This window comes from Urocitellus parryii, chromosome 1, assembly GCF_045843805.1.
Source record: "Urocitellus parryii isolate mUroPar1 chromosome 1, mUroPar1.hap1, whole genome shotgun sequence".
NCBI lineage: Eukaryota > Metazoa > Chordata > Mammalia > Rodentia > Sciuridae > Urocitellus > Urocitellus parryii.
The window spans coordinates 57,066,353-57,093,016 of NC_135531.1; the positions used below are offsets into that span (position 1 = coordinate 57,066,353).

Below are 26,664 nucleotides of genomic sequence, written 5' to 3' on the forward strand. Positions count from 1 at the left end.
TCTTTTTTATACCAGGGGTTGAACCCAGAGGCACTTAACCACTGAGCCACATCCCCAGCCCTTTTTAGTTTTGAGACAGGGTCTCACTAAATTGCTTATGTTGGCTTTGAACTTGCAATCTTCCTGCCTCAGCCTCCTAAGCCACTGGGATTATAGGGATGCACCCATGCCCAGCTAGGAACTCATATTTTATAGAAGAAAAGTCATGGAACTAAAAACTTTCAACTACATTTCTGTTATTTCTTCCTAACTGCTCTGCTTATCAATATGTGCAGTATTTCTCTAGTAGTTATGAATTGGATACCCATAAACTATTTTCATTATTTCTTAACTTGGATTATATGATAGTTTCATTTTTATCTTAGAAATCAAGATCTAGAACTACCAGAGACAGTTCTTACTAATCAACTTGTGACCCCTTAGTCCCATCTGCTGGGTAATTGCTTGCTCCTGATGCTACTTCACTAACTCTGCCATATTTTGTATATCATAACACCATTGGCAACTTTAATCTATTTCAACAGTCCCTATTCTACTCAAGAAGAAATAGCTTATTTGATGGATCAGATTAGGTAGCTGGCAACTAAAATTTTATAACAGCTACAAAAATATCTCTAATTTGTAATGGCTATCCATTTATTTATGAACAAAGAAACATATAAGATACTTTTTAAAAATTTGTTTAGTGTTGATGGACCTTTATTTATTCATTTATTTATATGAAATGCTGAGAATTGAACCCGGTGCCTCACACATGTGAGGAAGCGCTCTACCACTGATACTTTTAAAATGGAAGTTATTTTTCCATTTTGTTAAAAAGAGAATTTTTCTTATTTTTAAGGCAGAATCTGACATACAGACCTTTTTTTTTAAAGAAAGTGTATCTTAACAGTTTTTTAAATACATAGTAAATGTTTTGACTAATTATAACTTCACTTTAAGTATTTTATTGTTTTTTGTTTTGTTTTGTTTGTGGTGCTGGGGATTGAACACAGTGCCTCACATGTGTTAGGCAAGTGCTCTACCACTGAGCCACAACCCTAGTCCTACTTTAAGTATTTTAAAGATGACTTCTCTAAATGGAAGATCCTAATAGAAATCTATGTGTACCTGAGTGAGAACTTAATTTGACATGAGAAATTATCTTGATTAAAAATCCCACTGTTGGCTACTAAGAAGTTGTGTCAGGTATAATAGAGAAAAGTCTGAGTATTCATATGTACACATGTAATGTGTACTTGTGTAAATAACATGTACTTATACATATTACATGTAAGTGCCCTGACATTAATGTTTCAGTGCTCATATCCAAGATGTTCCCCTGACCTCTGAGGTGGTAGACATATCTTCCCCTCCATATGTGTCCTCAATATCTAGTTGTGTCCTTCTTTCAAAAGTTGTGGTCCATATTGAGGGAGCACCAGGCTTCTGGGAATATTACTCTTATATGACTATAGAAAGTTTTGTCTGCTTCCAGGTGAACCAGGTGAAACATGAGGCCCCTCTTTTTTACTCTGATTTGAAGCAAGGACCAGACAACATACTCAGGGTTCCCTATGCCCCCACAATTGGACTCCACATAGTAACACTCAGAGAGGAGGAAACTGAATGGAATGAGGGTATGGCTTGGGGCTGACCCTCTTCCAAACACCACAGAGTTCCTTTCTATACCTAGTCTCTATAACCTTTTTCCACTTAGTTCTTTTTGAGGACTCTGGCTCTGAAATAAAGCTTTGATATTAAATTACAGGTGTTGAACTACATATGGGTTCCTTTTGGAGAAGGGCTTGGTCTTTTTTGAATATTGAATTCATTGGTATCTGTTTGATGCTTAACAAAGGTTTGTTGGGATAAATTATAAATGAAAAAAATGATACTTTATATATAAAGTCTTGTGGGATTATTAAAACAGTTTTTTATCTTTTCAGCAAACCATTCCTCAAGCATCAGCTGTAAAATACTCACGGACCATTCATCCTGAAGGTGGTACCTCAGTTTCAAGATCTCTTGGAACCAGAACAACCCACACCCAGTCTCTCACAAGCATTCAGTCCATAAAAGTGGTTGACTAAAGTGAATATGTTCACAGCAAGGTCCTTTAATTCCTCTGGTAAAGACTGTACCAAGAGTTGGAAGTCTTTAGTTTTTAACTTTTCTGAATTGCTAGAACATCATGGATACATCATGTTCATCTTTTCAAAATTATAAAGAGACTTTTTCAAGATATACCATCCTTTGTAACTATACTGTAGAAAGTATTTTAATGTTATTTTATTTAAGCAATTAAGTAAAATTTTTTAAATTAAAAAAGAAACTTCATTTTTTAATATGTTCAGCCTGTCACTGGTTACATCATCATTTCATCATTTTTTTTCTCTATATCATTTATAAAACAAATAATTTCCAATGTTACTTAACTGTAATTTATATAAAACTTTGAGAGGGAACTTTACTGAAAACAATAAAACTAACAAAAACTAAGTTATTTTTACTTTTAAATTAAAAAGATTAAGACCAAGATTAATAATGGTGGTGTGACCCTGCTAGACATGGGCAAAAATTCTTCAGTGGTTGACCAACTTGAAGAAAACATCTGGGCAGAACTGATTTAAGAGAAAAAGACCTGGCTTCTCAATGGCTTTATTACTGGCTGTGTTATCTTGGGCTTGACACTTAATTTAAGTGAATCGCAGGATCCTCCTCTACCTACCCTACTTATTTCATTTCACACTTATATAGAGTACATAAAAATGGTTCTGAAGAAGCTGTCAAAAGCCCCAATTTATGTATCTTTAACAGAAATGGATGGCTTAATAATCTGAAACCTCTTCTATTTTTGAACATGATCTAGTTATATTCTGTAACTTTATTATAGGAAATAGTTGCTGCCTCACACTCTTAAGAGGACATCAGAAACAAAACTGTTATAGGCAAACAGTTCCTATTTTCTAATGGAACACCGTAATGCTTTTCTGAATTACAAGTATCAGGCTGTTTCTTAATATCTATTAGATATTTAAGCAACACTTGTTCTGGGTTCTGGCCTAGCTCTCACTGCAAACAACTTTGCTCAGCATGGGCTTCAGCAGGCTATGTGAGCACAAAGCAGCAGCCCTTTATCTCGCACCCTTTGTTTTTTTAATTATTATTTTTATTTGTTGTACTTAGTTGTACATGACAGCAGAATGCATTTCAATTTATTATACACAAATGGAGTGCAACATTTCAATTCTCTGGTTATACACGATATAGAGATGCACCATTTGTACAATCAGATATGTACCTAGGGTAATGATCGCACCCTTTTTGTGGACATGTCTTCCCCAGGGCTTCTCTGTTAACTCCCCGGATATCCGGGAGAGATAGAAGTTTCCTCTTATGCCATTCCTATGACCCACAAATCAAGTCTTCTTCTTTCCTCCTTGTATGAATTGTCCTAAGATGCACTAGTCCATTCCTTCTCTTGGAATAGAGTAACCTCAAGATCAAATAATTTGTGAAGCTTGATACCAAGTAGTAACCAATTTAGTAATACCTATCTTGACTCTCCTCCTTCTCCAGATCTTTTCCTCCACTCCTGCACCCCTAGATTGACACTCCTGTAAAAAGATGTTACACATAAACCTTGATCTTAAGCCCTACCTTCTGAGGAATTTAGACTGCAGCTAGGATGCTTTTCAGTATCCAATCCAAAGCCATAGGGACAAACTAAAGAAAATATTGATGAGTGTTATACTTAAGAATAATGGACAAAACCCAAAGACAGCATCATAGTGAATAAGGAAAAACTGAAAGTATTTCCTTTAAAATCCAGAACAAGACAAGGATGTCTGCTCTCACCACTGCTATTCAATATATTACTAGAAATTCTAGCCAGAGCAATTAGGCAAGAGAAGGACATTAAAATGATAAAAATAGGAAGTGAAGAAGTTAAATTATGATTGTTGCAAATGATATGATCCTACATTTATAAGATCAAAAAACTGCTAGAGCTAATAAATTTCACAAAGTAGCAAGTTTAAAAATTGACATACAAAATTCAATAGCTTTGCCATACACCCAAAATGAATCTGCTGAAAAAGAAATTAGGAAAACAATCCAATTCACAACAGCTTTTTTTTAAAAAAATGAAATAATTGAAGACCTCAGAAGATGAAAAGACTTCCCATATTCATGGGTAGGCAGGATTAATATTGTTAAAATGGTCACAAAAGGACTGTATAGAGTCAATGCAATATGTTCTTCACAGAACTAGGGGGAAGAAAGTCCTAAAATTCATTTGGAAAAAGAAAAATAAAAGACCCAGAATAGCTAAAGCAATTCTAAGCAAAAAAAAAAAAAAAAACCTGACTTTATACTAAAGAGCTATAGTACCATAGCACTGGCATTAAAACCAGACACACAGACCTATGATACAGAATAGAAGACACAGACACATCACAGATAATGGTCATCTGATCGTAAGCCAAGATTCCAAAATCACTGGGGAAAAGACAGCCTTTTTCACAAATGGTGCTGGGAAAACTGGTTATCCATATGTAGAAAAATGAGACATACTTCCCCATCCAAGGTAGAGTTATCTGTTCTTGAATGAAGTAATTCAGACTTGAGGATGGCACCAGAAGCTCTCAGAAATGACTATGTCCCAAATTAATGAGGGAATTAAAGTTCTGGATAGAGAATACTTCCAATATAGCCTTTGAATCACCTCTTTAAAATCATGGCCTCTGGGACAGGAATCCCTTGTGATTCTCCTTTGCTAGGAAAGAAATAAAACTTCTTTTTTCTCAAAATTAAAAAAAAAGAAGGAAAGAAAAGCAAAAGAAGGTCAGGGGCATATGTTTTCTCTCGTTTGGAAGCTTGAGAGGAAAAAGGAAAATAAAATTATGGGGTGGGGCATCTCATGAAAATTGCAGGAAGATCAGTAGAGTAGAAGAACGGAATGCAAGGTGAAGGGAGCACCAGGGAGGAAATAGTGGGGAATGATATGAGCCAAATTATATTGTTATATTGTGGACAGGTACAAATATGTACAATATACCCCACCATTATGTACAACTATAATGAACCAATAAAAAATATGGAAAAAAAAGAATTGTAACTATCTGTTTAAATTTATCTAAACTCTAGAAGTTTTTGTATGTTATCTAAAGCACCAAGCAATTAATTTTGGCCTAAGTAAACAAATTCAACAATAAAGCTTTTTTTACAATAAGAATATATATTTGCTTATTTTTACTGAAACAGGTTACTCAAGTTTGTGGGGAGGAATGGTAGTGAGGTCAGTGGAAGCTGGTCATAGTTTAAAAAACGGAGACAAGACTTTCACTCAATACCTTTAAAAAAATTTTTTTGAGATCATGTAAATATATTACCAGTTTTGAACATTTACAGCATTAAGTGAACCATCTACAATCAGAATGAGACAAAGATGTAAAAAAATATATAAATTCATGATAGAATAATCATATACAATCATTCATGATTTATTACCTATCTTGTAGATTTAGAGTCAGAACTTGAGAATGGAGGACCTTAAATGATAATGAGTAGGGGAACATAAACTGGTACAAACTGATAACCTGATTTCACATTTATTTCATAACTTTCTTAGACTACAAAAAAAATAATGTGTGTTCATTGTGGAAATAAAATGGAATATACCAAAAATACAAAGGAAATAAAAATCACTTGCAATTACATCATCAAGAAATGAAAAACTATATTTGTGTATATATTTCTGGTCTTTTCTAAGAAATCTATTACATGTATGTGTGATTTAATGCCACCAGTGACAACATTTCCAAACCCTTACTGAAGAGAAGTAACAGTTCATGATTTCTATGCAATGGTCAGATGGTCCAGCATTTCACAGGATTCTGCCTTCTTCTCCCCAACCCTATGGAATAAGACATTTCCCACTTTATAGAAAAGAAAAGTGAAGATCTGAGAACTTAAATAATATTAACATGTCCAAGGCTCACAGCTAATAAGTGGCAAAACCCATTTCAAAACTATCTCTATTCTAAAACCTTTGGTTTTTCCATATGTCACCATGCTGCTCTCACTATCAGACTTTTTAAAACATGAGGTACAAAAATACTCTTCTAGATCATGCCATTACAGGTGTTGAATCAAATGACAAAAGTGGGAAAGACACAACTTGCTTTAAGCAAAAGCCAAAAAGAATAAGTAACCTCTCCATGGTACGAAAGTCTAACAGTATTACTCTTTTCCCATTTGCTAGCAGGTCCTGTCACCACCATCTTCATAGTTAAGAGGAAAATCAAACTGCTGGAAGAAATAAGAAACTGCATTTAAAAGAACCAAATGCCGAGGGAGAAGTCCCTTTAAAAAAATTTCTTTAGGCTTTTATGAAACTGTACACTTCTTGGAGCTTGAGTCAGTTTTGCTTTTGAATTGACGAATCTTTTCTGGAAAACATAGGGTAACATTAATGATTAATAGCTAACATTTTGTAAGCACTTATAGTAGACCAATCATGATTACTCATTTAATCCCACAACAGCCCTCTGAAGTGGATGTTTTTATTTCCCTCCCTAGTTAATCAATGGGAACACTGGCACAGTGAGGTCATAGAACTTGATCAAGGTTATATAGTATGTGTTGGAGTGCAGGGGTGAACCCATGCAGTCTTGCTTCAGAGCACAGACCCTTCACCACTTCCATGGTCTTCCCTGAAAGTTCTTATGAACACTTTCATAGGAAAGATTAAATTTAAAGTCCAGGGGGAACCCTAATGTTATGAGGGAAATGTCCTGGAAGGTAGGTATCAATCATCCACACACTCCTCCTGTAACCTTACACTCCTGGAAACAATACTGAGTGGGTGCTCTGATTCACTCATCTATGTTCTCAGCTCCGGGTGAAACTGTTTCAATGAAAACAAGGGCAGACACCCCTGTACTTTGCTTCAATGGTTGCTATTACATGAGAGTTATAACATTACCTAATTTATTAAGTTTTCAAAATATCTTCCCTGACAGTATGATCAGTGATGCTGCAGAGTGATTTTTTTAGCAATATCCCAAGCAGGCATAGTAATAACCTGTCTGTTCTTTTTTCTCTAGAGATAACATTTTCAAATACAATAACTGGCAGAGCTTCCCAATAGGAGCAAAATGGCACGTTGAGAAAGACAACTCTTAGATGAGGAGAACCATTCTATGAAGATAGGAGATTGTTTAGCATTTCTGGCCCATTCCTCCTACACACACACACACATACACACACACACACACACACACACACACACACACACACACACCACACACAAATAAAAAAAACTTCCATACTTTTCCAAATGCCCAGCATAGGGCTGGCACTGAGTATCATGTGGCTAAAATGTGAAGAAGATTGACTGGGTGCCTCACAGAAGCAGAAGTCCCTCCCTCAGCTCCATATTTTGGGTGAGCCACAACTGACACCAGCTGAGACTGCTGCTCTTCAGGGTGGGATTTCTGTTCACTGTCCCCTGTCATTGAAGGGTGGAGTTTCTGCTCATGAAAAACTATAACTCACCAGCTAGTTCTGGGAAACCGGCACGTACCAGCTCTTCATACAGGTGCTTGGCAGGATCGAGCTGTGTCATCAGGACCCCATGCAACCAGATGAGCAGAGCCCTGTGGCCATGCTCACGGAAGCTTTCGTTTCCTGCACCGAGCACAAGATGTTCAAGGTGACACATCACCAACTGATGTGTCATTCAAATGTGATCTCAGTTCTAACTAAATGTTCTGTGGTCACACATCCATTCCTTTTCTGAGAGCTGCCAGTTCAAAAGCCCAGTGATGGGAGGAAGCCTGTCTAGTTCCCCTCAATAGTGTGTATTATGACCAGTGTTCCCATCCACTTCAGCCCTGGCCAGGCAACTGCTGTGCTGGCACATACACAAAGGATTGAACAGCTATAGTGCCTGCCTGGCGGCAAAGTCAATCTTAATGAAATGTGGAGCTTTGAGGTAGTGCGTCTCAGACTTCAAGTGCATACTGCACTGGGGCATCTTGTTAAAATGCAGATTCTAATCCAGTATGTCTGGGCTGAGAATCTGCATGTCTGACAAGCTCCCAGATGTTGCTGCTGCTGTTGCTGCTGGTGATCTATAAATCGCTCTCCAAGCAGCATGTACCATACCACCACTCCAATTTCAAGAACACGGCCCTGATACGAGTCTGCAACTTCCTGGGTCAGGATTATTCACTTGGTAAATACTCCCTGAATAATTAACCCCTGAAAGATGCTGGGATGTTGAGATGCTAGATGAGATGTAATGCAGAAACCTCTGTCACTCTCAACAAGAATTCATAGTCGCAGACACATAACAGGCTCCCTTGCAGAAGCAGACAAATTTCACAAAAGGGAGGGCCTGAGCTGTAGGAGTGAGGAGAAAGTTCACTGTTCACAGTAGAGGGGCAGGCATTTGGGGAAGAGGAAACTGCATGCATGAAGAATATGCTCCTGGGAAGGCAAACACTCTATTCCTTTCTTAGTCTTGTTCTTGACAAACTTTTCTTCAGTGCCATTTGATATGTCACTCTCTGCCTCAAAGGTTCACAAACTCCCCAGTCAATGCCAGTAGCCTTAGCGTGAATTACCATATGTAACTATTGTAAATGTTAATGTTGTTGAGTCAACAAGATTATAAACTCTATCCCACATGCACATGGCTTAGTATTCCTTGCTTGGTGAAGACATATACATTTCAGGTACTCCATAAAGATTTTGTTTTCTGTTTTTCAGTCCTGAGGTTTGATTCCAAGGGCCTCACACATGCTAGGCAAGTGCTATACCACTAAGTTATACCCCCAGCCTTTCCATAAAGATCTGTCTTAAACACTTTAAAAATCCCCTTTATTCTACAGGCAAGTGCTTTTTTAAAAAAATGTTTATCTTGTTTGTTTATTTTTATGTGGTGCTGAGGATTGAACTCAATTCCTCACACGTGTGAGGCAAGTACTCTGCCACTGAGCCACAACCCCAGCCCAGACAAGTATCTTTTTTTAAAAAAAACTGGGAATTTAACCCAGAGGTACTTTACCACTGAGCCACATCCCCAATCCTTCTTATTTTTTATTATTTTGAGACAGGTATCACTAATTTACTTAGAGCCTCACTAAATTGTTGAGACTGATCTCAAACTTGTGATCCTCCTGCCTCAGCCTCCCAAGCCACTATGATTACAAATGTGTACTACCACATTCAGCTCAGGCAAGAATTCTTAATATACACCATGTTTTCAAGTCATTTAAGTTAGAGAGATTTTCAAATTCAGCTCAAATATCTCACAGCTGTCATAGAACATTATCTGCCTAGTTAGCCAAAATATTAACACAGTGACAAAAAGAAATCTTTTCAGAAACAAGTCAATATTCCATGTTTCTAATACATTATATTCCACTTGTTCATATGAAAATATATGCTTAGAATCAGCGATAAAGAGGTGCATAATTTGCTTGTATGTAGTATAAGTAGACTACACTCATGGAGCTGGGGTTCTACCATTTAATTCTCAGGAATAACTAAGGCAAATCAACCTCTGAACGAGGGCACCTTCCCACCTCAGAATATCCTTGTAAGGGGAATACTCTGAATAGGAAGCTTTGCAAGAAAAAAAAAAAGTAACAAAGTTGAAAAATGCAAAGCAAATTGTTCTGTATTTCCCAGGTTTGGGTCAAGTCATAAAAAAGCAAAGCTAAGGAATCCAGCTGAGCTAACCTCACTAATCCTGACAGCTTAAGTCTGACTGAAATGATTTCATTGCTTGGAATCATCCAACCAATGGAACCCTGTGTCTGTCATGGGATAGCCACATCTTCCCCAAGGCCATGTCCTCTTTCCCCTTGACCTGGTTGAAGGGATTCCCTCGTAGAGTAGAAGTCCTAAACAGTGAGCCATTCAACTCATTCACCCCAGTACAATCTGAAGGGACACCAGAAATTAGACTGGCTTCCCAATGGCATACCACCTGTTAGACCCTTGCTTCCTTTGTGTCTATTCAGTTGGGAACATTAATTTCTTTATAGGCTAATGACCACCTTTTCAATATGGCTCAACTAAACTAGTTATCTTTTGAAAATTTCAGTTTACTGCCGATTCCCAAGTGTTAGCTTTCTGCAAAGTTTCCAGTCACTTCCATGGACCTAAGTTATCTGTTACTCCCCAGGAGCCCCTGGACTCTGCTCTTCCAGGCACTTACTTGGAAGATCCAACAGCAGGAAGGACTGCTGCTCCTAACGCTGCATGTCTCCTGCCCACGTCATCTAGTGCACACTCACCTGACCACTGTTCCTCTATGGCTCTGATCTGGTCATCTGTAAAGTTCCAGAAGTGAGCTAGCCTCTGCCACTCATTGGTTTTCAGCTGACGGTAAGCCAGGTTCCAGAGGAGTGTGCGAATGTGCCTTGTCTCCAGACTGTGGTCTTGCTTGAATGTCAGAGTAAAGCCTGCTCGTGTCTCCCTGATGCTCTCAGGATGCTCCTACATTCAAAAATAATTGTACCTGATTATTCCAGACATGCCCACATATTGCCTCATTTCAGAATGTCTGTATGTTTTAGATTAAAAATCGGTAAGGTGTAACCAAGACCATGTTTTCAATGTCATCTGTGACTGGGTCATTTTTTGCCACCCAAGATGGAGACAAATGTCTGCAACAAAAAGCTTGAGTACTATCTGTCTGAAAAGAAAGCATGAGGGATTTTGCAATCTTGTGTCTTGTGCTGCTGTTATTTGCCCACCCCAAAAGAGAATAGAGGGGATATTCTGGCAAAGAGAATGTCACAACAAACATATTGTTAATGGTCTTACTTTCAACCCACATCCCTCTTTCTTCTTTTGGATATTTGACATTCTCATATTAAAGCTTCAGTGGAACCTAGATTGAGCCCCATAGCTGGTCCCTGGATTCATCCTGTTCTCTGATGAGTCTGAGGAGAAAGACTAAGAGCCTAACTCAGGGAAAGGATAGGAAAAGGGATGGCAGAAAGAGAGATAGAGTGGATATCTTTGTGTTGTAAGCCACTGCAGTCATACTCAGCCCAACAGCACTGTGCCTAGATTGGTACATTGTTCTCTGACTTTTTCAAAGTTTCCTTTTGTCCCTTCTGCAGAATCAAGCCAAAAACATTGGAGAATTTCTCAAAGAAAAGCAGGTGTCAAGGCTTCCTAGAACTGCATGTCGTGCACATGCCAACAGGGCTCCAGATAATCCCACTACAGAAGGTTGCAAATCAGTTAAGGACTTGTGAGACAGCCCCCAAAGAGGCTTGGGATTTCCTTTCTAATCCCTCTTTTTTCTTGTATAGTGTCTCTATTTTTGTCTTTCACTTAAATAAAATCTCGGACTATTCCCCAAAGACCTAAAAAGAGCGTACTACAGGGATACAGCTACATGGATGTTCATAGCAGCACAATTCACAATAGCTAGACTATGGAACCAACCTAGATGCCCTTCAATAGATGAATGAATTAAAAAATGTGGCATTTATACATAATGGAATATTACTCAGCACTAAAAAATAACAAAATCATGGCATTTGCAGGGAAATGGATGGCATTAGAGCAGATTATGCTAAGTGAAGCTAACCAATCCCTAAAAAACAAATTCCGAGTGTCTTCTTTGATATAAGGACGGCAACTCAAAACAGAGCAGGGAGGAAGAGCATGAGAAGAAGATTACCATTAAACAGGGACGAGAGGGGGGAGGGAAAGGGAGAGAGAAGGGAAATTGCATGGTAATGGAAGAAGACCCTCATTGTTATACAAAATTACATATAAGAGGATGTGAGGGGAAAGGGGGAAAAAACAAGAGAAAGAAATGAATTACAGTAGATGGGGTAGAGAGAGAAGAGGGAGGGGAGGGGAGGGGAGGGGGGATAGGAAGGGGATAGGAAAGGCAGCAAAATATAACAGACACTAGTATGGCAGTATGTATAAATGTGGATGTGTAACCGATGTGATTCTACAATCTGTACACGTGGTAAAAATGGGAGTTCATAACCCACTTGAATCAAATGTATGAAATATGATATGTCAAGAGCATTGTAGTGTTTTGAACAACCAATAAAAAAAAGTAAATCTCAAAGTAAAATCAGGTGTCAAGGCTTCAAGATATCTGAAGAACAAGATGGAAGTTAATGCTGGAGCAGAAAATGTACAAAAAGGTTATGGGACCCAAATTTTCAACACCTACAAGAAAAAAAAAATTGGTGGAGCTTGCTTCTCAGCCCTCGTCATGCACCCTTCAGGGAATCAAAAATTTCCTCCAGGAAATTCTACCAACTCCGACAAAATGTAGCTAAGGAAAAGGGCAAGACCTTTTTTAGGGTCTATTCTTTGGTTTGAATTTCTGCAGCTTCCTCGATCCTAATAAATCTTAAATTTGGTCTTTTTGTGCTATCCCACAATTCTTGGAGGTTCTGTTCTTGGTTTCTTACCATCTTCATTGTGGGGTCAACTTTATTTTCAAGATTATGTATTTTTGTCTTCACTGTCTGAGGTTCTGTTTTCCATGTGGTCTAGTCTGTTGGTAATGCTTTCTATTGAATTTTTAATTTGGTTTACTATTTTCTTCATTTCAAGAATTTCTGTTTGTTTGGTTTTTTAGAATCTCTATCTCTTTCTTGAAGTAATCTTTTGGAGCCTGTATTTGTTCTCTTATCTCTTTATTGGCCTGATCAATTGTTGCCTTTATTTGTTCTCTTATGTCATTCTTTAATTCACAGATCATTTTAATGACGTACATTTCTTCTACTGTGCTGTGGATTCTATTGTTGAATCATCTTGGTTTGTTTGGGGAACTTTCTTCCCTTGTCTTTTCATGCTTCCTGTGTGTCTCCCCCTCTAGCAGTGCGGATCCAAGATGTTACAATTTCTACCCTATAATCTTGTAGTGTCCCTTCAGGTTACTGATGTCTCCTCTTCATGTTGGGCTTCCAGTTCCCAACCCGTGACCCAAGATCGAAGCTGCTGCAACTAAATAGTGACAGCTGCAGCGGAGGTAGTCTTTTCTTCCACCCTGCCAGTTCTGGGTATCCAACCTACATGTTAGGTAAGCAGTCTATGTCTGAGCTATATCCCTGGCCCTGGAAGCAATGATTTATAATGCTTTAAAAATTTTTTTTAAGTTATAGACGACATAATACCTTTATTTTACTTACTTATTTATTTATTTTTATGTGATGCTGAGGATGAAATCCAATGCCTCGCCCACATGAGGCAGGTGCTCTGCCACTGAGCTACAACCCCAGTCTCTGGAAGCAATGATTTAAAGAGCAAGGTAAAAGGTGGAAATTTGTGAAGTTGTCCTCAATAAAATAGGAAATTTGAGAAAATGAGCTTAAAAGGAAAAAGGGCAAGGAGGAGGAGGAGGAAAAACAATAGAAATAGAAGAGGAAGGAGAACAACAATAGAAATAGGATATTAAACAGGGAGTTCTATTTGTTAAAACATTTTTTTAGTCACTTTACAGGTATTACGGTTTGGATTTGTAATGTCCCCTAAAAGCTAATGTGTTGAAAACATGGTCCCCAATACCCCAAAGTTCAGAGGTGAGGCTTTTAGGCAATGATTGGATCATGAGGGCTTAGACCTAATCAGTGGAATAATCCATTTGACGGATTAATCCATTGATAGCTAGATGGCTACTGGGAGGTAGGACCTAGTTGGAGAAATCAGGTCACTGGGGGCATGCCCTAGGTTTATTTTATCCTCAACTCTCTCCTTTGCCCCTGTCTTTCTCTCTTTCTCCCCCTCCCCACCCCCCACCTCTCAGCTTACCAACTACCATGAACTGAGCACTTTTCCTCGCCATGTCTTTCCACCATGTTTCTACCTTGGAATAGCCGACCATGGACTAAATCCTTTGAAACCATGAGCCAAAATAAACCTTTCCTCCTTTAAGTTGTTCTTGTCAGGCATTCTGGTTGCAACAACAAAAAGCTGACTGACACAACAGGCAAAACATATAGGGGAAAAAAGTTGCAAGGACCATGGCCTTTAAAGGGATCCAGACACAGTCAAGTACTGCATTATATATATATATACAATGACATATACACTGATAATAGCTACACCATAGCATACAGGTGTGGTGGGGTAAACCATCTAGGTTTGTGTAAGTACACTCTAAGAGGTTCACACAATGATCAAATTGCTAATGACACACTTCTCAGGAAGTGTCCTAATCCTTGCAATACATAATGGCATATCCCAACTACTGAGCTGATTAAACAGGACTGTGAGAGAGTAGACAATAAATATTTTTCCCTTTAAGGATTTAAGGCATTTTTCCCAGGATGGGCCGAATGGGCAGCAATCCAGGTGTGTGGCTCCTCCAGGGGAGACATCTACATGATGAGAACCCAAATTCTGTGGTAACATTGGAGTGTGGTAGCCATGCAGCCTCAGCTGGAAACAATGTATCACTAGAAATTGAGGCTGGTATCTGATAATGAAATCCCGCCTGAAGGTATAGATTTGAATCTTGGAGAAGAGGACAGTCTATGGAGAAGCTGCACAAGTGACAGACATCAGAGCAAATAAAAATGAAAGAAAGGAAAAAGGTGAGTTAGAGACAAGTTTTTTTATGTTCTCAGATGAATAAGGTTCTGTGACTGTCACAGAATACTTGAGTGGCGGAGAGCCAGTAGAGGGTGCATTGAAAATTACAGAGCCATAAATAGGAACCTTTTAACCAGCCATTAGAGTCTCCTGTAACAGAATATGGCCAGAGACCAGAGGACAGAGGCACAGCCAGGGAGTCACCCATTAGGGACTTGTCCACTGTACCCATTAGAGCCAGCAATAATGGGGCGGCCCAGCTCACTGAACTCCCTCTACTGCTGATGCTGGCAAAGGAAAAGGAGAGGGAGTAGGCAGCTGTTCATTCTGTGAATGAGGGCAGCACAGGACAGAAGGGAAAATTATAATTATAGTGGCAAGGACTTCTGTCTATGAGAGCAGAAACACTGCCCAATAAGACAGGGGTTGCTGGAAGACCCTCCTGCTCTGCTGACGTTGCCTTACCTCTCTCCAGACATAGTATCTCTCTGCTTTAATAAGCATGTCCACAACAAGGCTGTGGTTGCTCCGAGATGCCACAGCCAGCGCAGTCTTTCCTTGCTGAAAGTTAAAAGAGAAAAGCAAGGGTCAGGTGCTATCACCTGGTAATTAGGAGCTCTAGCTTTGGAACAAGGGACCTGGGTTCAGATCTGATCCTACCACTTCCTAGTTGGGTGAACTTTAGCTGTCCTTGGCTTCTTGGGGCTCCATAATTACACCAAGGTGTAGTGGTGAGGATAATGTATAATGCATATAAAGTACTTAGACCATGTGCCACCCTTAACCTCCCTTGCAGTTAGGTAAGTGACCCACATTCTGGCCAATGGAATGTAAATGGAAGGGCATAGGCAATTTATGAGAAACATCTTTTTTTTTTGTACCAGGAGTTGAACCCAGGAGTACTTTACCACTGAGCCACATCCCCATCCTTTCTTATTTTTGATACAGGACCTACTAAATTTCTGAGGCTGGATTTGAAATTTTGATTCCCCCAGCCTCCTGAGTCACTGGGAATATAGGCATACACCACCACCATGACTGGCTATGGAAAATATTTTTAAAGAGAAGAGAGATGTCATTGTCCTTCCACTCCATTTCTTCCTGAATGGAATGCTGACATAATGGCAGGAGTTTGAAGTGGAAGTGTCAAAATATGACATCCACTTCCTTCTCTGAAGTGAGAGCCATGTTTTGAGGAGGGCAGAGTAATAAGACAGAAAAGAGCTGCATCTTATTAAGAACAATATCAATAACACAACACAACTAAAATTCAGTTCATTGGACTCATGGCTAGAATTTTTTTTTCTATTATAGCACACTGCCTCTAACAAAAAGGGTGAGGTATCACCACCCTAACAAAATGGAATGAGCAAAAGTGACTGTCCTGGACATCATGTGGAGCATGTTCTTCTTGGAGCCCATATGGTATCATATACAAATTACAAAAAAGTGCTCCTTTCTCAGGATGAAGATAGCTCAAAGCCAGGGTAACAGCTTTGCAAACAGCATCTCTTAGATTTTATTCAGTGCACAACTTCTACAGCTATACATTTTTTCCCTGACAAAAGATGGTAGTTCTTATTTGTTTTTCAAATGACCCATGAGGAATTCACTTAGGAATCCTGAAAATAATCAGAATTAATGGTCAGTGATAATTCCAGAAGTTCTGCTCTTAGGAAACTATGGTTCTAAGCTTACAGATCTAATCTATCCCAATAATTCTCTGACATGGCTGGATATTGGCAGCAAGTACAATTCCCACCCACACAAATGCCTGGGCTATTAGTCCAGGCACAAAAATCCAGGTGAGGTGGAAAATTAGGGATGAATGTAATCAGCCTCTAATCAAAAGAGACAGTAATGAAATTAGGAAGAACTACATTTTGCAGGCATTTAGCAAGCCTCTAATTGCATGCTGCCTAAGTTCTGGCTTATAAAGCCATCTGAATCACCATAATTAGCCTATTTTGGGAAGGCAGCATCTGAAAGCCAGAGTTTTCAGATTCATGAGAAAAATCTTCCTATAGAGTAGATGCTGGAATGAAAGTCCCAGCACATTGCCTTTGCAGGTAAAGGAGTAGGTGGCTATAAGGCCCTTTGGGAGCTTTGTGACATCTCAGGCCCCAAGACAAGCTTCTGGGAAAATCAAATCCAACTCAACTTTTACTCCCTTTGTCCCATCCAGACTTTAATGCAGCTTTAGAAACACTCATCTTTGGTAAAAATCATGGGAACAGGTAGAAAACATTGTTTTTATTTACCAACTAAATATGTATTGGGTGCCAACTATGGGCCAGACCCAGAAAAGAAAAAGGTGGACGGAAGGGATATCTGGGAAAATCGAATTGCAAGGCCTAGTAACACTGGGCTTTTGTTTTGAGAACAAAGTCAAGCAGTAGCATCGACCATGATTACTTGGATATCCAGTCAATAGCACCAGAAACCCCAACATGAATTTCTACCAAATGCTATGGATTCTCTATTCACAAACTTGCCCTGAGCTTGTGAGGTATGAATGAAAAAGTTGAATGAATTAGAAAAGAATACGTGGGTAAACACTAATGGTAAATGTTAACAAAGTTAACTAGCGGGCTCTCTCAAGATGGCGGCGGGGAATGAGTGAGCCGCTCTGTGCTCCGCGCCACCGCCGCCGCAGAGTATGTTGCTGCTTCTTAAAAGAAGAAGTAAAGATCATTAAAGGAGATCTATCGACAAGGATTCAGCACCGTGTCAAGAAAAGGGCCTAGATGGAGTGAATCCGCCACGACTTCAGCGCGAGCAGTAAGGCTACAGCCCCCGAGCTGCCGGGCTCCCTGGGCCCCTTCTCACTCCCCTCTCCGCCTCTCCGCTTCGCTTCTCCCCCGCCATCTCTCCTCCCACGGTCACTCCCTAAATCTAGATCTCAATCTCTTTCCCCCACCCCACCGGCTCTCTCGCGTGCCCAGTACCCGACCCGCGCGGGCCCCGAGGCGCTGCCTCCCCTCCCCCAGCCCGCACCCCCTCCACGGGGGTCCCGAAGGCCACAGCTTTGCCGCCACCGCCGCCGCCGCTGCAGCCACCGCCGCTGCCGCCACCGCTTTCCGCGGAGCACCTTAGAACAGACTCTTAACCGAGTAAAATGGAACAGCTGATAAGATGAGTGACAATTTAAAATCTAAATGATCCAACATGGCGGCGGACGCGGAGAGATCAAGTCTCTAACCCCTTCAGCTGCACGGGCATAGGGAGAAGTAAACTGTCAAAATACTGTTCGCTCAGGACCACTAGGCACGGTTGAGCTGAAATGGACCCCGGGCGAACGGTCTAGCCTTCTCAGAACACACCGAGCCCGAATTGGCTGCATTCTAGCTCAGGTTCGCCTGCTTCATGGACTCAACACTAATGATCCCGCTGAAATAACTAGTCGGCCCGCCTGAACTCAAAGAGGTAAAAGCCAACTGAGCACCACAGCCAGACCCAGGGAATCAGGAGTGACGCAGGACTAGCGGCGCAGGACTCCCAGCTATTGCTATCACCAGTGCTGACAACAGGTCCCTTGCACCAGCTATCAGGGGAGTTGCTGCTACCTGAGGGCAAACAAATTCGCTGGGGGCCCTCAGCCCCAAGCCCTACAAACTTAGGGTCTGAGGGAGGCAAACAGAAAGGGTGTGCCCAGGCACCCATGAAAACAGGGCTCCCAGGAGCAGCAGACCTGGCGTGTAGTCAGTATTGTGGTGAGTGTCACAGGTGAGCGGGGCCTGGCTTGAGGAACCACAAGAGAAGGCCCTAGGCACTCAGGATTAGAGACCCACACAGTCTGGGAAGAAGAGCTGAGGCACAGTGATTGGTTCCCACCTATCAAGAAGAAAAGCCTGGCCCAGTGGGCATAGCTCCACCAACTGGATGAGAAGTTAATCGAGCTATATGACTGCATTTATTATTATTATTATTATTTTTTAATGATTATTATTAGTATTTTTTTTATTTTATTTTCACTTTTTGTTGTTGATGTAGTTGTTGTTCTTTAACGTTCCTATTAATGGTTTCAATTTTTTTAAATTCTTTTTATTTTATTAGTATTACTATTATTTTTTAAACTTTAATTTCCATTTTTTTACTATCATTATAAAATTTTTTCTTTTTTTCTTTTTTTTTTGGTTTTAAATTTTTATTTTTTTCGTTTCTTCTTTCTTTCTTTTCATTTTTTTTTCTTTTGTCTTCTCACTTCTTTCAATTTTCCTATTCCACCTTCCTTGAATTCTACCTGCCTACACTCATTCTCTTTAGTGACTTCTTCCCTCCCCTTCTAATATCTCTCCTCCCCAGTATCACACTAATTGGAGGAGGATCACAGCCACTACCTGCCCTGAAAGGGTGATTTTTCAACTATACAAGAGCAATATAATTAAATAGAGGGGGAAAATATCAAAGACACAACAATTTCACCAAGCAGAAAGAAACGCCAGCAGTATGAAACGACAAGGAAAGAAAGGACCACAGGCAATGCAGGTCAACTCAACTTTAGAAGAGGTAATAGCTGCAACAGATGGAATGTCAGATAGAGAGCTCAGGACATACATGCTTCAGATGATCTGGAGTCTCAAGGAAGACATGAGACAGCAAAATCAGACAATGAAAGATCATATTGACAAACAAATCCAGGAAGTAAAAGATCAATTTCACAGGGAGATAGAGGTAATAAAAAACAAACAAATAGAAATACTAGAGATGCAGGAAACAATAAACCAACTTAAAAACTCAATTGAGAATACTACCAGCAGAGTTGATCACCTAGAAGAGAGAACATCAGACAATGAAGACAGAATATTTCAACTTGAAAAGAACATAGATAGCTCAGCAAGTCTACTAAGAAACCATGAGCAGAACATTCAAGAGCTATGGGATAATATCAAAAGACCAAACTTAAGAGTCATTGGGATACAGGAAGGCACAGAGCTCCAAACCAAAGGATTAAGCAATCTATTCAGTGAAATAATACAAGAAAACTTCCCAGACTTGAAGAATGAGACAGAATCCCAAATCCTAGAAGCCTACAGGACGCCGAATGTGCAAAATCATAAGAGATCCAAACCTAGACACATTATAATGAAGATGTCCAACATACAGAATAAGGAGAGAATTTTAAAAGCTACAAGGGAAAGGAAGGAGATTACATTTAGGGGTAAACCAATCAAGATAACAGCTGATCTCTCAACACAGACTCTAAAAGCTAGAAGATCCTGGAATAACATATTTCAAACGCTTAAAGAAAATGGATTCCAACCAAGAATCGTGTATCCGGCGAAATTAAGCTTCAGATTAGAAGATGAAATTAAAACCTTCCACGATAAACAAAAGTTAAAAGAATTCGCAGCTAGAAAACCATCACTTCAAAAAATCCTTGGCAAAACATTACAGGAAGAGGAAATGGAAAATAACATTGATAACCAACAATGGGAGGTAGGACAGTAAAGGGGGGAAAGTAGTCAAAGAGGATAACAAATCAGGTTTAGTAACATCAATAAACAAATATGGATAGAAGAACAAACCATATCTCAATAATAACCCTAAATGTTAATGGCTTAAACTCACCAATTAAGAGACACAGGCTAGTAGAATGGATCACAAAACAAGACCCAACAATATGCTGTCTACAGGAGACGCATTTGATAGGAAAAGATGTACATAGACTGAAGGTGAAAGGTTGGGAAAAATCATATCACTCATATGGACCACGGAAACAAGCAGGAGTGTCCATACTCATATCTAATAAAATAGATTTCAAGCCAAAGCTAATCAAAAGGGATAAAGAAGGACACTTCATACTGCTCAAGGGAACCATACACCAACAAGACATAACAATCATAAATATATATGCCCCAAATAATGGTGCTGCCGTGTTTATCAAGCAAACTCTTCTCAAGTTCAAGAGTCTAATAGACCACCATACAATAATCATGGGAGACTTCAACACACCTCTCTCACCACTGGACAGATCTTCCAAACAAAAGTTAAATAAGGAAACTATAGAACTCAATAACACAATTAACAACCTAGACTTAATTGACATATATAGACTATACCACCCAACATCAAGTTGCTACACTTTTTTCTCAGCAGCACATGGAACCTTCTCAAAAATAGACCATATACTATGTCACAGGGCAACTCTTAGACAATACAAAGAGGTAGAGATAATACCATGCATCTTGTCTGATCATAATGGAATGAAACTGAAAATCAATGATAAAAGAAGAAAGGAAAAATCAAGCATCACCTGGAGAATGAACAATAGGTTGCTGAGTGATCAATGGGTTTTAGAAGACATCAAGGAGGAAATTAAAAATTTCCTAGAGTTAAATGAAAACACAGACACAACATATCGGAATCTATGGGACACATTGAAAGCAGTTCTAAGAGGAAAATTCATTGCTTGGAGTTCATTCCTCAAAAAAAGAAAAAACCAACAAATAAATGATCTCATACTTCATCTCAAAATCCTAGAAAATGAAGAGCAAAACAACAGCAAAAGAAGTAGAAGGCAAGAAATAATTAAAATCAGAGCTGAAATTAATGAAATTGAAACAAAAGAAACAATTGAAAAAAATTGACAAAACTAAAAGCTGGTTCTTTGAAAAAATAAATAAAATTGACAGACCCTTAGCCATGCTAACGAAGAGAAGAAGAGAGAGAACCCAAATTACTAGCATACGGGATGAAAAAGGCATTATCACAACAGACACTTCAGAAATACAGAAGATAATAAGAAAGTACTTTGAATCCTTATACTCCAATAAAATAGAAGATAGTGAAGGCATAGATAAATTCCTTGAGTCTTATGATCTGCCCAGATTGAGCCAGGAGGATATAGACAACCTAAACAGACCAATAACAATAGAGGAAATAGAAGAAACCATCAAAAGACTACCAACTAAGAAAAGCCCAGGACCGGATGGGTATACAGCAGAGTTTTACAAAACCTTTAAAGAGGAACTAACACCAATACTTTTCAAGCTATTTCAGGAAATAGAAAAAGAGGGAGAACTTCCAAATTCATTCTACGAGGCCAACATCACCCTGATTCCGAAACCAGACAAAGACACTTCAAAGAAAGAAAACTACAGACCAATATCTCTAATGAACCTTGATGCAAAAATCCTCAATAAAATTCTGGCGAATCGGATTCAAATACATATCAAAAAAATTATACACCATGATCAAGTAGGATTCATCCCTGGTATGCAAGGTTGGTTCAATATACGGAAATCAATAAATGTTATCCACCACATCAATAGACTTAAAAACAAGAACCATATGATCATCTCGATAGATGCAGAAAAAGCTTTCGACAAAGTACAGCATCCCTTTATGTTCAAAACTCTAGAAAAATTAGGGATAACTGGATCATACCTCAACATTGTAAAAGCAATCTATGATAAGCCACAGGCCAGCATCATTCTGAATGGAGAAAAATTGAAGGCATTCCCTCTAAGATCTGGTACAAGACAGGGATGCCCTCTCTCGCCACTTCTGTTCAACATAGTCCTCGAAACACTGGCCAGAGCAATTAGGCAGACGAAAGAAATTAAAGGCATAAAAATAGGAAAAGAAGAACTTAAATTATCACTATTTGCAGATGATATGATTCTATACCTAGCAGACCCAAAAGGGTCCACAAAGAAGCTATTAGAGCTAATAAATGAATTCAGCAAAGTGGCAGGATATAAGATCAACACGCATAAATCAAAGGCATTCCTGTATATGAGCGACAAATCCTCTGAAACGGAAATGAGGACAACTACTCCATTCACAATATCCCCCCAAAAAATAAAATACTTGGGAATCAACCTAACAAAAGAGGTGAAAGATTTATACAATGAAAATTACAGAACCCTAAAGAAAGACATAGAAGAAGACCTTAGAAGATGGAAAAATATACCCTGCTCATGGATAGGCAGAACTAACATCATCAAAATGGCGATATTACCAAAAGTCCTATATAAGTTCAATGCAATGCCAATCAAAATCCCAACAGCATATCTTATAGAAATCGATAAAAGAATCATGAAATTCATATGGAATAATAAAAGACCCAGAATAGCAAAAACAATACTAAGCAGGAAGTGTGAATCAGGCGGTATAGCGATACCAGACTTCAAACTATACTACAGAGCAATAGTAACAAAAACAGCATGGTACTGGTACCAAAACAGGCGGGTGGACCAATGGTACAGAATAGAGGACACAGTAACCAATCCACAAAACTACAACTATCTTATTTTTGATAAAGGGGCTAAAAGCATGCAATGGAGGAAGGATAGCATCTTCAACAAATGGTGCTGGGAAAACTGGAAATCCATTTGCACCAAAATGAATCTGAATCCCTATCTCTCGCCGTTCACAAAAGTTAACTCAAAATGGATCAAGGAGCTTGATATTAAATCAGAGACATGGCATCTGATAGAAGAAAAAGTTGGTTATGATCTACACGCTGTGGGATCGGGCTCCAAATTCCTCAATAGGACACCCATAGCGCTAGAGTTAACAAATAGAATCAACAAATGGGACTTACTCAAACTAAAAAGTTTTTTCTCAGCAAAAGAAACAATAAGAGAGATAAACAGGGAGCCTACATCCTGGGAACAAATCTTTACTCCACACACTTCAGATAGAGCCCTAATAACCAGAATATACAAAGAACTCAAAAAATTAGACAATAAGATAACAAATAACCCAATCAATAAATGGGCCAAGGACCTGAACAGACACTTCTCAGAGGAGGACATACAATCAATCAACACGTACATGGAAAAATGCTCACCATCGCTAGCAGTCAGAGAAATGCAAATCAAAACTACCCTAAGATACCATCTCACTCCAGTAAGACTGGCAGCCATTAGGAAGTCAAACAACAATAAGTGCTGGAGAGGATGTGGGGAAAAGGGCACTCTTGTTCATTGCTGGTGGGACTGCAAATTGGTGCAGCCAATTTGGAAAGCAGTATCGAGATTTCTTGGAAAGCTGGGAATGGAACCACCATTCAACCCAGCTATTCCCCTTCTCGGTCTATTCCCTAAAGCCCTAACAAGAGCATGCTACAGGGACACTGCTACATCGATGTTCATAGCAGCTCAATTCACGATAGCAAGACTGTGGATCCAGCCTAGATGCCCTTCAATAGATGAATGGATAAAAAAAAATGTGGCATTTATATACTATGGAGTATTATTCTGCATTAAAAAATGACAAAATCATAGAATTTGGAGGGAAATGGATGGCATTAGAGCAGATTATGCTAAGTGAAGCTAGTCAATCTTTAAAAAACAAATACCAAATGACTCCTTTGATATAAGGGGAGTAAACAAGGACAGGGTAGGGACGAAGAGCTTGAGAAGAAGATTTACATTAAACAGGGATGAGAGGTGGGAGGGAAAGGGAGTGAGAAGGGAAATTGCATGGAAATGGAAGGCGATCCTCAGGGATATACAAAATGTCATACAAGAGGAAAGGAGGGGTAAGACAAGATAATACAAATGGAAGAAATGATTTACAGTAGAAGGGGTAGAGAGAGAAAAGGGGAGGGGAGGGGAGGGGAGGGGAGGGGGGATAGTAGAGAATAGGACAGACATCAGAATACATCAGACACTAGAAAGGCAATATGTCAATCAATGGAAGGGAAACTGATGTGATACAGCAATTTGTATACGGGGTAAAAGGGGGAGTTCATAATCCACGTGAATCAAACCGTGTAATATGATGTATTAAGAACTATGTAATGTTATGAACGACCAATAAAAAAAAAAAAAAAGTTAACTAGCCACAATAGGGGAAAGTGGTGGAATTCCACCCAAGAGATGGAATTATGGATGGTTGTGTTTTCCTTTCCATATACATTATCTATTTTCCAAATTGAGGGCTTGTTACTTTTATAATTTGAAAAAAAAACCAGTTGACCAAATTATGTACATATGTGAATACATAGCAATGAAGCCCACTATAATGCATAATTAGAATGCATCAGCTTTTAAAAATCTTAAAAATAAAAAAAAAAACCAGAATCAGAGAAAAGCAAAATAACATAGCTACTTCAGATTGTATAAACATAGCATGTGATTTTGAGGTAGATAGCATGAATTAGGGAGGTGCTAAGCTAATGCACTGCATGGGTGAAAACATGGAAGGAAAAATTAAGTTTTGAACAGGGAGTGTAGAGTACATGCATGATGTCCTGGGTTTAAACCCCAGCACAAAAAAAAAAAAAAAAAAAAAAGAACAAATTAAGAAGGTAAACTTTATGCTTTGTGTACTTAGCACAATTAAAATTTTATTAAATTTAGAAAAAAAAAACAAGTTTAGATACATATAAGTGTGTTCATTGCAGCTTTATCAAAAGCTGAGGAACAACTTAAGAACCCATGCAGCTGCAAAAGAAAAAATGAAGAAACTCTTCATAATTAATATGTAAAGTCCTACACTTTAAAATTCTTAACACTAGAACATATAGCTATGTTACCACTGTCTTAAAAAGATGGAAGAATAAAATAAAGGTACAATACACTTATGCTTGTTTACATATTCAAAAAGAACTCTGGAAGGAACAGAAGAAATTTATTGAAATGGCTGCATATGGCCATGGTAGTACAGGAACCAGACAAGTAAGAACAAGGATGTGTGTGAAATTTTTACTGCAAACCTTTTGTACATATATGCTTACATAGGGAGAGAAAATATACTATATTTAGAAAAAATATATATATGGTAAGGGCTTACAGTAAAAATTATATATAATCTTATAAATATTGTATATAACAATATATATGTGTAAATATGATTATATGTCATATAATATAATAATCATATATTATTATATTATATATCATATTATATATCATAATATATGTTTAAAATATTATGTATAGGGGCTGGAGATGTGACTCAAGCGGTAGCGCGCTCGCCTGGCATGCGCGGGGCGCTGGGTTCGATCCTCAGCACCACATAAAATAAAATACAGATGTTGTGTCCACCGAAAACTGAAAAATAAATATTAAAAAATATTCTCTCTCTCTCTCTTTAAAAAAAATATTGTGTACAGTATTTTTATATTATAAAATAATATATAATATAAATATAAAATAAATATATACTAAATATATTTAAAATATGTATAATATAATATTTATACATAATATGTTAAATATATAAGCATACCATTACATAACATATAAATATAATATGAAAATATTATATGTAATATAATACACAAAATTTTGGGGCCATGTGAATCTATGATCTTTTTAAAAATTCAATGAATAATTTGAATCTTAAAAGCACATATTTCATTATTTAGAGTAAAAATTTTTACTGACATATCTCAACCAAAGTTGGGATGTTTTCATGACTATGAAAATGCAAGGTTTCTCCAGTTTGTGCCCATTTACCAAAGGGAATACCGATGCTTCCCCTACTGGTAGCTGACAAGGAGACCTCCATTACCATCTCCGCTGACCTGAGTCAAGTTGGTGCAATTACCTTATCAACAACCTTTAAGTCACAGCCAGCCTTCAGCAGGGTTTCCACCAGTTCCACATTTCCAAGATCAGCTGCTACATGCAGAGGGGTTTGCTGTCTCTGACATGAGAGATCATAAAGAAGTAACAGAAGAACATTAAAGAGGGGTAAAGACGTGCATAGTAAAAAGACAAAGGGAATGTATGGGTGTGCTGTATAGGCTTGAGGAAAAATGGATACAACCATGTGTTTTTTAATAGGAACAATCATTGCAGTATTGTTATATTTTAAAATTATTATTATTATTATTATTATTAGTAGTAGTAGTAGTAGTAGTAGTAGTAGTATCAGGGATTGAACCCAGGGGTGCTTAACCACTCAGCAACATCCCCAACACTTTACATATTTTAATTTAGAGATGGATCTTGCTGAGTTGCCTAGGGGCCTTGCTAAGTTGTGAGGACATCTTTGAATTCAAGATCCTCCTTCCTCAGCCTCCTGAGCCACTGGGATTACAGGCCACCATGCCCAGCTGCAGTATTATTTTTAACAGTGAAAAAAATGAAAGGAAGTTATACATTTAACAAGGAGCCATTA

General features: G+C 38.6%; 2 protein-coding genes across 6 annotated transcripts in view; one reads left to right on the forward strand and one right to left on the reverse strand.

Moving 5' to 3' along the window:
* Poc5 (POC5 centriolar protein) overlaps positions 1-4,362 on the forward strand; it is a 42,033-nt gene extending 37,671 nt beyond the window's left edge. For all 5 annotated transcript variants that reach the window (XM_077800354.1, XM_077800356.1, XM_077800355.1 and 2 more), the window contains one exon: positions 1,929-4,362. In XM_077800354.1, the coding sequence (XP_077656480.1) occupies positions 1,929-2,072 (144 nt within the window). In that variant the 3' untranslated portion in view covers positions 2,073-4,362. The remainder of the gene's footprint in view (positions 1-1,928) is intronic.
* A 2,010-nt stretch (positions 4,363-6,372) lies between these two features.
* Positions 6,373-26,664, reverse strand: part of Ankdd1b (ankyrin repeat and death domain containing 1B) — a 72,640-nt gene continuing 52,348 nt past the window's right edge. The window contains exons 10-14 of the mRNA XM_026404121.2: positions 26,089-26,187; positions 15,046-15,141; positions 10,296-10,497; positions 7,543-7,674; positions 6,373-6,434 (exon numbers count right to left, since the gene is read on the reverse strand). Coding sequence (XP_026259906.2) covers positions 6,373-6,434; positions 7,543-7,674; positions 10,296-10,497; positions 15,046-15,141; positions 26,089-26,187 — 591 coding nt within the window. The remainder of the gene's footprint in view (positions 6,435-7,542; positions 7,675-10,295; positions 10,498-15,045; positions 15,142-26,088; positions 26,188-26,664) is intronic.